General features: G+C 42.5%; 1 protein-coding gene across 1 annotated transcript; it reads left to right on the plus strand.

Annotated features, from left to right (window-relative positions):
• Positions 1–8,094: 8,094 nt before the first annotated feature.
• Positions 8,095–10,845, plus strand: LOC106354898 (kinesin-like protein KIN-4C). Its single transcript, XM_048779859.1, has 8 exons — positions 8,095–8,308; positions 8,395–8,532; positions 8,612–8,814; positions 8,910–9,174; positions 9,281–9,317; positions 9,388–10,181; positions 10,292–10,354; positions 10,431–10,845. Exons 1-8 carry the CDS (start codon positions 8,186–8,188, stop codon positions 10,620–10,622), a joined length of 1,815 nt encoding a protein of 604 aa, XP_048635816.1. The 5' UTR covers positions 8,095–8,185; the 3' UTR covers positions 10,623–10,845.
• Positions 10,846–11,980: the final 1,135 nt, after the last annotated feature.

Consider the following 11,980-nt stretch of genomic DNA (forward strand, 5'->3'; position numbering starts at 1 on the left):
AGGCAGCCCCTTAGGTTTTCTCCAGAGACTCAAAACCTAGCGAAACCCTGCCCAGTTGGAGAGAGAGCAGCCGCCGGCCACCAAACCACCACCGGAGCCACCGCGAGTCACCGGAGCACCGCCGGCGACCGTGTAATCTCACCGGAGAGGAGATCTCGCCGTGTTTCGATCCCTTCTCGTCGTTTTCTTGAGTCTTCTACTATTTTTCTTCTAGATCCAGCAACTGGTGAGAGTAAGGAAACCCTAATCACTCTCTTTAGATCTCTCATATCTCCTTCTTCTTCTTGATCTCTGATCTAGGGTTTGGGTGGAAACCAACCCTTGTTCTTGTAGATCTGGTTAGTAAGGACCCGTAGAACTCAGATCTACATCAACTCTCATCTCATCTCGCAGATCTAGGCTAAGGTGAGGGCTTGTTGCAATCTCTATCTCCTTATATCATTATCTCATCATGGTAGAAGTGTCTAGGTTGATCATTCATCCTTACTTGTTACTTTCTATAGATCTACTACTATAAATAACTATACATATGATATATATAAATATCTTGATGCTTGATGTTTGAAAAACATAGATCTATTGCTAAGTTTGTTAAAATATGGTTGAATGATGTTTGAGGATTGAATGTGATGATTGTATTGATTGGAGTTATTGTTTAAGAGGATGATATCTATATAATGGGGAGATATAAATGAGTTAGAGAAAGGCTTAAGGCCTATGTGTGCCGGTGTAACGTGGTGGAATGACATATATGTATGTCTCGGGCGTTACATCGTTTCTTGTTGGGTCATGTGGCAATCGTTTGAGTTGGCATGATTCATCGCCGGAGCGGGCATGCGGCGTGCCTGTAAATGAAGTAACGTAGAAGCGTGATGTCGTGGAGACAACGTGGAACGTATGAACATGGTGGCGGATCAAGCGTGAACCGGTGTCGGTAACTTGATTGCGTGAAGGCGTGAGACAGCGGGATGTCGTGGAGACAACGCAACATGAAAGTTCTCGCGCGACAACATGAGGAACGCGGGTACCGATTTAGGTGGCGTGGTCTCATTGTTGGCACCGCCGGGGTTTATCCTCGTTTCTTGTTGATTGTTTTCGATTACTGAATGTTAAAGTTAGATGTTTATGCTATGTTGTGTGATGATTGTTGGTGATTGATTTCGGGGCTCCTAGAGCTTCTCTCACTGAGTATTTGTCGAAATACTCAGCCCTCCTTTCTTTTTCAGGTGAGTTCGAGGAAGTGCAGGAGTGATCGTCTCGGTGTGGTGCTGGTTTTCGGGTGTTTGGTTTTCTTTAAGTTGTTTTATTTTAAGACTTGGTGATTTGGTTTTAAGCGTTTCCTATTCGTTTTAGTACGTTTTTGTAAAACATTTGAATTCGATCCTTGGGAATGAGATTTGCATTGGCCTATTTAAGTATTTTTATTGGTAAAGGCAATGTGAATTCATGCCGTCTCGGTTAAGCGAGATATGGGCGTGACAAGTGGTATCAGAGCTGAGGTTAGAGCCCCCGGTCCTAACCTGGGAGGCTGTAGAGAGGAAACGTTTTTTGTCCGGTTCCTATCGGAATAAAGTTTAAGATCTTTAAGAACTTTCGGATTTTTAAAGTTGTTTTGGATTTTAAAGAAGGATAAATGGGGATTTTAAAAGTTAGAGTCAAGATCACCATCGAGACCACTCCTTTACTTTGAACTCATTCATTCGTCATTCATAAACAGGAAAAAGTTCTAAGTGTTAGTTTTGCGTGAACAGGATGGCACCAAGAGGAAGAAGAACCGCTAGGGGAAGAGGCACTGCAACACGTGTGGTTCGGGAAGCTAGCCCGACCAATTCTGTGGAAAGTGTGAATGGAACTAACACTGAGACTGATGGTGGAAGCTCAACAAAGGGGAGTCAGCAGAGTGACCAACCAGCAGGGTATGCCGAAATGATGGCAGAGTTGCAAAGATACCGTGAGCGTTTTGGAGATCAAATGCGCGAAGAATCCGCTGATGGAACACCACACCAGGCTGATGCTCGCGGGTATGTACCGGGTGTTGGAGTGTGTCACCGTCATCCGCCTCCGCCCCCACCGTTTGTGCCAGCTCATGTTCGTGGACCCACCTACTGGGAAGTGATGAAGTACATGAGGGACATGCAAATGGATCATTTCAGTGGGAAGGCCAGTGCCACCTCTGCAGATAACTGGAGGAGGAAGTTGGAGAAGAACTTGGATGCAGCCAGGTGTCCAGCCGAGTTCCGTAGGGAATTGGCTGTTCATTACCTGAAAGACGAAGCCATGATATGGTGGGAAGGTGTCGTGGAATTAGCACGAGGACGCTATGAGTTGACTTGGGAGGACTTTAAGGATGAGTTCACCCGAGAGTATGTTCCCCCTGAGGCTACAGACAAGATGGAGAACGACTTTGAGAATCTGCGCCAAGGGAACAAGACAGTGAAAGAGTATAAGGAAGAGTTCAATCGTTTGAGAAGGTTCGCCCGCAGGCGCATGGATGAGCAAGACCTGATACGGAAATTCATGAATGGACTAAGGGTTGATTTGAAGAACAGGTGTTCCCTTAGGAAGTATGACCGTTTTGCGGAACTTGTAGAGACAGCAGCCTTACAGGAGAGTGGCTTGGAAGAAGAAAGCAAGCTTACAAGGAGCACTCAGTCAAAGGCGACCAAGCGAACTTGGGAAGTCGCTAATACACCCCAAGCCGCAAAAAGTGAAGGAGGCGCAACTTGCCATAGGTGTAATAAGAAAGGACACCACGTAAAGGATTGTAGATTCCCACCGAATGTTCGATGTTACCGTTGTAACAGAGAAGGACATACTTCGAATGCATGTCGTATGCCAGCGCAGGGAGCACCGCAGGAGGGAGCACCGCAGCAGGGAGCTGGGCGCAACGAGCAGTTACCGCCACCACCAAAAAGACAAGATGTGGCTGGACGAGCCTTCGTAGTCGGGGACCACGAAGGAGGAGAACCGATCGTTGGTATGTTTCCTATACCTACTTGTCTAGATGTTTACTTATAATTCTTGTTTGGTCCAAGTATAGTAGACTTAGACATAGTTCAAATTGTGTAGGATCGGTTTTAGTTGGGGGAATAAATGCCCATGCTTTATTTGATACTGGCGCAACACATAGTTTTGTGTCTCCCACTTTGACAAAGTGTTGGACCTTTGAGGGCATGTTCGTTTCGAACGCCAAAGGAATAGAAACCGCAGGGACCGAGTTAATGAGGTCTACTGGAACGTATGAGGATGTCCCCATCGTCATAGAAGGCATTGAGCTTAAAGGAAATTTGGTGGAAATGGAGTTAAACCACTACGAGGTGATCTTAGGCATGGATTGGTTGACATATCACAAGGCCGTGATGGATTGCCCAAAGACGCGTGTCTACATCCCTAGGACTGAAGGGAGAATAGTTTTCCAAGGGATAAAGAGAAGTACGGGAATCCCCATCATATCCATGATGCAAGCAGAAGAGTTATTGGAGAAAGGAAGTGAAGCTTATCTCGCCACTATCAACATCAAGGGATCAGATAAGGAAGCCGACTTAGACACCATTCCGGTTGTAGCCGAGTATACCGATGTTTTTGAACCGTTGACAGGACCGCCACCAACGCGAGGTGATGCGTTTACTATAGAATTAGAACCTGGTACGGCACCAGTATCAAAGGCACCGTATCGCTTGGCACCAGCAGAAATGGCTGAGTTGAAGAAGCAGCTGGAGAATCTAATGGATAAGGGGTTCATTAGACCAAGTAGCTCACCATGGGGAGCGCCTGTCCTGTTTGTCAAGAAGAAGGACGGAAGTTTTAGACTTTGCATCGATTATCGTGGATTGAACAAAGTGACGATAAAGAATAAGTACCCTCTACCAAGAATCGACGAGTTGTTGGACCAACTTCAAGGAGCGTCATGGTTCTCAAAGATAGATTTGGCATCTGGGTATCACCAAATCTCGATAGCGGAGGAAGACGTAAGGAAGACGGCCTTCCGGACACGTTATGGGCACTATGAGTTCGTAGTAATGCCATTTGGACTTACTAACGCACCGGCAGCGTTTATGAAGATGATGAACAATGTGTTTCGGGAATACTTGGACAAGTGTGTGATTGTATTCATCGACGACATTTTGGTATACTCTAAGAGTAAAGGAGAGCATGATTGGCATCTAAGAGTAGTATTGAACAAGTTGCGAGAGCAGCAGTTGTACGCAAAGTCAAGCAAGTGTAGCTTTTGGCAGCGAGAGATTGGGTTTTTGGGGCATATTGTATCCGAAGCCGGAGTGGCTGTGGATCCAGAGAAAATTGTCGCCATTACAAAGTGGCCTACACCTGGAAGTGCTACTGAGGTCCGTAGTTTCCTTGGACTGGCAGGATACTATAGGAAGTATGTGAAGGGATTTGCAAGTACTGCTAAACCCATGACAATGTTAACGGGAAAGGATGTGAAGTTTGTGTGGTCAAACGCTTGTACTAAGAGTTTTGAAAGGCTGAAGGAACAACTAACCCAAACTCCAGTATTGGTATTACCAAGGCCAGGTGTACCATACACGGTTTATACGGATGCTTCTGGAACGGGACTAGGATGTGTGCTTATGCAAGAGAAGCAAGTGGTCGCTTATGCATCAAGACAACTGAGACCGCATGAGGTCAATTATCCGACTCATGATTTGGAGTTAGGTGCAGTTGTGTTTGCCCTTAAGATTTGGAGGTCTTATCTCTATGGAGAGAAGGTGCAAGTGTTCACGGATCACAAAAGTTTGAAGTACATATTTACCGAAGGAGACCTGAACCTGAGACAACGCAGATGGATAGAGTTATTAGCAGACTATAATCTAGATATCGTCTACCACCCAGGAAAAGCAAACCAAGTGGCCGACGCCCTCAGCAGACGTAAGGTCGACGTCTCGGAGGCAAAAGAGGTGCAAGAGTTGGTTGCTACTTTGGCTAGTTTACGGTTATGTGCTACTACTGTTGAGGATAGGACAGCTGCATTGGATGCCTTAGATCAAGCAGATTTGTTAGAAAGGATCAGTAAAGCTCAACAAGGAGATGAGTCATTGCAGAGAATGATTTCAAAGGAGGTTGTTGGATATCGCACCACCACAAATGGGACTTATCTATTCAAAAATAGGGTGTGTGTGCCGAATAGTAAGGATCTGAAGGACGAGATCTTGAGACAGGCGCACAACTCTCAATTTTCTATCCATCCAGGAAGCACCAAGATGTATCAGGACTTGAAACGCTATTACCATTGGGAAGGTATGAAGCGGGATGTTGCTACTTGGACTTCTCATTGTCAGACTTGCCAGATGGTTAAAGCAGAAAGACAATTACCAAGCGGGCTTTTACAAGAGTTACCATTACCCGAATGGAAGTGGGATATGGTGACAATGGATTTTGTTACTGGGCTACCAATAACAACTGGGAATAAGGACGCGATTTGGGTGATTGTGGATAGACTCACCAAATCTGCACATTTTCTAGCTATCAAGAAAACTGATGGAGCAGATCGTTTAGCGCAAAAGTATCTGGAAACTGTGGTACGATTGCATGGAGTGCCAGTAAGTATCGTATCAGACCGTGATCCAAAGTTTACTTCGGCATTCTGGCAGGCATTTCAGAAGGCACTAGGTACAAAGGTACACCTTAGCACGGCTTATCATCCACAGACCGATGGACAGTCTGAGCGGACGATACAGACGCTTGAGGACATGCTAAGAGCCTGTGTACTTGATTGGGCAGGAAAATGGGGCCAATTTCTACCATTGGCAGAGTTTGCTTACAACAATAGTTACCATTCGAGCATTGGGATGTCTCCATATGAGGCTCTATATGGGAGACCATGTCGAACTCCATTATGTTGGACAGAAGTGGGGGAGAGACGAGATTTAGAGCCGGACATGGTTAAGGAAACCATAGAACAGGTGGAATTGCTCAAGTCTAGACTGAAAGAGGCTCACGATCGGCACAAGAGTTATGCTGACCAGAGGAGAAAAGCGTTGGAGTTTGAAGTAGGAGATGAAGTATACTTGAAAATGAGAACCTACCGAGGAACAGCCGAGTACCGCAAGTTGAAAAAGTTGAAGCCAAGATTTTTAGGACCGTATCGCATCATTGAGAGGATTGGAGCAGTAGCATATCGACTTGAGTTACCGCATGAGTTATCGGATATCCACAATGTGTTTCATGTGTCAGTTCTAAGGAAAGTTGTTCGAGAACCAGAGTTGATTTTACAGCAGCCACCAGAAGATGTTAGTCGTAATTTAACAGCTCAAAGCAAACCAGTTAAAGTCTCAGAGATTAAAGACATGGATGTCCAAGGGAAAGTGACCACGATGATCCGTGTGAGCTGGGAAAGAGATGGAATATGTGAGGAGACTTGGGAGCCAGAGTCACAGATGAGATCGTTTTATCCAGAGTTGTTTCCGAGTGAGGAGGTACCAGAGGAGGTTTGCGTGAATTCGGGGGCGAATTCTTGTTTAGTGGGGGAGAGTTGTCACATCCCGGGCCCGAGCCCAATTTTTAGTGACAAGGCCCGTGATGATTTGGCCCATGTAGAGAAAACCCTAGGGTTTTCCCCTTCCTCTTCTATAAAAAGGAGGCAGCCCCTTAGGTTTTCTCCAGAGACTCAAAACCTAGCGAAGCCCTGCCCAGTTGGAGAGAGAGCAGCCGCCGGCCACCAAACCACCACCGGAGCCACCGCGAGTCACCGGAGCACCGCCGGCGACCGTGTAATCTCACCGGAGAGGAGATCTCGCCGTGTTTCGATCCCTTCTCGTCGTTTTCTTGAGTCTTCTACTATTTTTCTTCTAGATCCAGCAACTGGTGAGGGTAAGGAAACCCTAATCACTCTCTTTAGATCTCTCATATCTCCTTCTTCTTCTTGATCTCTGATCTAGGGTTTGGGTGGAAACCAACCCTTGTTCTTGTAGATCTGGTTAGTAAGGACCCGTAGAACTCAGATCTACATCAACTCTCATCTCATCTCGCAGATCTAGGCTAAGATGAGGGCTTGTTGCAATCTCTATCTCCTTATATCATTATCTCATCATGGTAGAAGTGTCTAGGTTGATCATTCATCCTTACTTGTTACTTTCTATAGATCTACTACTATAAATAACTATACATATGATATATATAAATATCTTGATGCTTGATGTTTGAAAAACATAGATCTATTGCTAAGTTTGTTAAAATATGGTTGAATGATGTTTGAGGATTGAATGTGATGATTGTATTGATTGGAGTTATTGTTTAAGAGGATGATATCTATATAATGGGGAGATATAAATGAGTTAGAGAAAGGCTTAAGGCCTATGTGTGCCGGTGTAACGTGGTGGAATGACATATATGTATGTCTCGGGCGTTACATCGTTTCTTGTTGGGTCATGTGGCAATCGTTTGAGTTGGCATGATTCATCGCCGGAGCGGGCATGCGGCGTGCCTGTAAATGAAGTAACGTAGAAGCGTGATGTCGTGGAGACAACGTGGAACGTATGAACATGGTGGCGGATCAAGCGTGAACCGGTGTCGGTAACTTGATTGCGTGAAGGCGTGAGACAGCGGGATGTCGTGGAGACAACGCAACATGAAAGTTCTCGCGCGACAACATGAGGAACGCGGGTACCGATTTAGGTGGCGTGGTCTCATTGTTGGCACCGCCGGGGTTTATCCTCGTTTCTTGTTGATTGTTTTCGATTACTGAATGTTAAAGTTAGATGTTTATGCTATGTTGTGTGATGATTGTTGGTGATTGATTTCGGGGCTCCTAGAGCTTCTCTCACTGAGTATTTGTCGAAATACTCAGCCCTCCTTTCTTTTTCAGGTGAGTTCGAGGAAGTGCAGGAGTGATCGTCTCGGTGTGGTGCTGGTTTTCGGGTGTTTGGTTTTCTTTAAGTTGTTTTATTTTAAGACTTGGTGATTTGGTTTTAAGCATTTCCTATTCGTTTTAGTACGTTTTTGTAAAACATTTGAATTCGATCCTTGGGAATGAGATTTGCATTGGCCTATTTAAGTATTTTTATTGGTAAATGCAATGTGAATTCATGCCGTCTCGGTTAAGCGAGATATGGGCGTGACAGGTATTCAGTGATTCATTACAAGCACAGGGTTATAGTCTTAGTGCTCATTTCATTTGGCTTTTTTTTTTTGCTGTTTTGAACAGGTTCACATAGGATCTCATACTTTTATGTATGATTTTGTATTTGGAAACGCTGGCTTACCTTCTTCTCAGATCTACCACCGCTGCGTTGCTCCTCTTGTGGAAGATCTCTTCAAAGGGTACAACGCAACAGTTCTTGCTTACGGCCAGGTTTGGTTTTGAGATTACTTTTTTAACTGCTTGTTTGATCAAACTCATTGTTTTGTTTTTTTTTTTGGGTTTGTTGCTATTTAAAGACTGCTTCAGGAAAAACATACACCATGGGCATGGGTACTAACTTTGGAACAAGTGACGGCATTATACCAAAAGTGATGGAAGATGTATTTACTAGAGTGGAGGCAGTCAAATCTCAGATACGAGTATCTTTTCTTGAGGTTAGAAGTAAATCTATTTTAGTCTTGTTTACATGAGAGAGATATGTTGTGTTCTGTTAATTACTCTTATGTAACGCAGATTTATAATGAAGAGATTTACGATTTGCTTGCCTCAAACCCGTCAAGAGCTCCAATTATAATCAGAGAAACTGCTAGTGGAGAGATAACTTTGCAAGGCGTTACTGAGGTAGAAGTGAAGACTAGAGAGGATATGAGCTCGTATCTAGCACGAGGCTCTTTCACTCGTGCTACTGGCAGCACAAACATGAATATAAAATCAAGGTACTAGTCTATAACTTAACTGAATTTCTTTTTCATTTTTGCACAATTATCTTAATATATATTAATGCCTTTCTGTTATTGTTTGTTTTGTTTAGCCGTTCACATGCTGTCTTCACAATATCTCTGCAAATCACAAGAGCTGAAGAAATATTGTGTGCAAAGCTTCGTCTAGTAGACTTAGCAGGGTCAGAGCGTGCCAACCGAACAGGAGCTGACGGGATGCGTTTAAAAGAAGGGCGCCACATCAACAGTAGTCTTCTAGCGCTGAGGAATGTGATCACTATACTAGGAGATGAGAGAAAGAGAAAGAAAGGAGTTCACATTCCTTACCGTGTTAGCAAGTTAACTCGCTTGCTTCAGGTATCAATAATGTTTGTTCTTTTTTTGTTATTATGTCCTAAAATAAATGATTTATTGTTCTGGTTTTTTTCACTTTATGTCTTACCTCAGTTTTTTTCCAATTTAGGATTCTCTTGGAGGCAATAGCAAAACCGTGATTATTGGTATGGTTTTCACATCTATAAATATTTTCTTATTCAAGCGTTTATTATAATGACTTAATGTGTGATGCAGCTTGTGTAAGTCCAGCAATTTCAGATGTTGAGGAGACACTGAATACGCTGAGGTATGCAAATTGTGCTAGAAGTATTAAGAACAAAGCAGTGGTACAGAAGCAGAAGACGTCTGCACCATCCTTTATGTTCAAGGAGCTCACACCATCAAAATCGGAGGCAAAAAACAAAGCAGTGGTACATGAGCATAAGCCGTATGTACCATCATTTGACTATGATGCTATGTTCAAGGAGCTCACACCATCGAAATCGGAGTCTTTGCCGGTCTATGACAAGCCTGTGTATGATAAAGAGGATGTGTTCCAAGCTTTCTCTGAGCTTAAGATCCCATGGACTTCTCAAGCTGCTAGGTTTGATGATCTTTTCGCCTCCACCTCATCACGTTCAGAGCTGAGGAAACCGGTCTATGACAAGCCTGTGTATGATGAGGATGTCTTTGAAGCTATCACTGAGCTTCAGTACAATGAGGATGTTTTTGAAGCTATCCCTGAGCTTCAGTGCGATGAGGATGACTTTGAAGCTATCTCTGAGCTTCAAATCCCATCTACTTCTCAACCAGATGATGTTTCTTCCTCGTCACCTTCAGAGCTCATAAAACATAACACTTCTTCTTTGGATGTTTCTCCCAAGAAGACAGAGAGTAAGCAAGAAGATAAGTGTCAAAACAAACCAATGGAGATCATTGATCTCATTGATGATGAAGCTGAAGATCAAGAAAAGTGCTTCATTGATCTCACGACTGCTGAGTATCACTTAGAGCTAAAGGAACTGAACAAGAGACTTGAAGAAAAGGAGGTAGTGTGCTCGTTTTAGTATTTTTCATGTGTTTCCTAAAGATAGTATGCATATAAACTTCAACAATACTATATATATATATATATATATATATATATATCTTCTTGAAGGCTGAAATACGAGGAAGTGACGAGGAAAAGGTTCAACTAGAAAAGGAGAAAAGAGCTTTGCAGGTGTGTGTGTTTTAGTGGTTTATATTGTGTATTTAGTGGACTCAAATTTTTGATGAAATGAAATATGCATTGACAGAGAGAGATTGAAGGTTTAAGACAGAAGCTTGCTAGCGGATCATCTGCCACACCATCTTGCACTTGCAGTAAGAGGTCTAGCTGCAAGACACTAAGGTGCCAATGCTTAGTTGCAAACTATTTTTGTGTTGCGTCATGTGGGTGTTCTTCGGTCAAATGCTCCAACAGAAGCAGGGATGAGAGAGTCTTGTAGCTAGTACTTTTTTTTTTTTTAATCTTGTAATATATATGGCTTGTAGCCTATCACATGGTGAGTGTGATTTAGGATGGCCAGTAGTTGTATTTAAAAATGGCTAGAGAAGTTAAAAAAAAAAGTATTTTGATCAGAGTTATATGGTGAGTAGAGACTCCTGAGTTCCTTTCACTCAAGTCTTGTAACAACTTTCTATCATTGAAATGCAACTTACGTTATATTATATCTGTTATTTCTTCAGTTTTGTATCTCTTAGTCTTTCTGGAAGAAAATGAATCTGTGTCAGGTACCTTACCAATCTCAAACTTGAGTGAACTTGAAAGAAGTTGAATTTGTTTGTCTGCAGGTTGTGGATACTCTAAATCTCACTGGATTAGACCGTGCTTAATTATGTTCAGCGATATCACTGGATTATGCAGGAATATGTCTTTCATTTGCAGCATCCATTGGGTTTTTGTTTAGACCGATCATCAGTTAAGAGTGTTTATGTATGTGACATTAATGATGGATAATGGTCACGTTTGTAAGAATTGTTTAAGAGTTGGATCCTTAACTTTTCATGTGTTTTGAAGGAAACATGGGATTCGAAATATCGAAATAATTCTTGGAGATAATAGCACACTTGAGCATAAAGAGACATATGACTGAGTATTCTCCATCAATGTTTGAGGTTAGGATTTGTTTTTAAACTAAACTTTATTACTCCCTCTGTTTCAAAATAGTTGATGTTTTGGATGAAGGCATAAGAATTAAGACATACATATTTTCCTAAAAAGTGACACTAAAAATATTAAATAAATCTAATCCAGCCAATCATTAAAAATACTATAAAACATTATTAGTCACACAGTTTTCAATGAACTTTAAACTAATTAAAAAATATCAAACATCATATATTTTGAAACATCAATAACTCTTCAAAACATCATCTATTATGAAACGGAGGGAGTATTATGTTACATTTATCTGAAGTGATTGAGCTGTGATTTCATCAGGAGGAGATCAACTTACGGTTAGCTCTAACAAGCAAAGTTGAGCACTCTAGTTGGCCCCTTCAGCCATGACTATGAGAAGCTCATATTTTGTATTTAATGCATTGTTGTTATCACTTGGCCAATCAATTGATCATTTTATTCTATAAAAACTTTATATATGGCTTTCTTCTTCCCTAGTCTTCTTGTGTTTCTGCCTATTATTTTTGACTCGTCAATGAGTGATGAGAATATTCATCAGGACGCAAGTAAAGCTGCCTCAGAGTTAAACAAACTGAAAAGCTTACGTCCTGAGTTAGGTCCGTTTGCATTTGTACGTGGACTTAACGACTAGGCCTAAATGTATTTTCTTTCGAGTATCTTTAA

This window comes from Brassica napus, chromosome A1 (genome assembly GCF_020379485.1).
Source record: "Brassica napus cultivar Da-Ae chromosome A1, Da-Ae, whole genome shotgun sequence".
Classification (NCBI taxonomy): Eukaryota; Viridiplantae; Streptophyta; class Magnoliopsida; order Brassicales; family Brassicaceae; genus Brassica; species Brassica napus.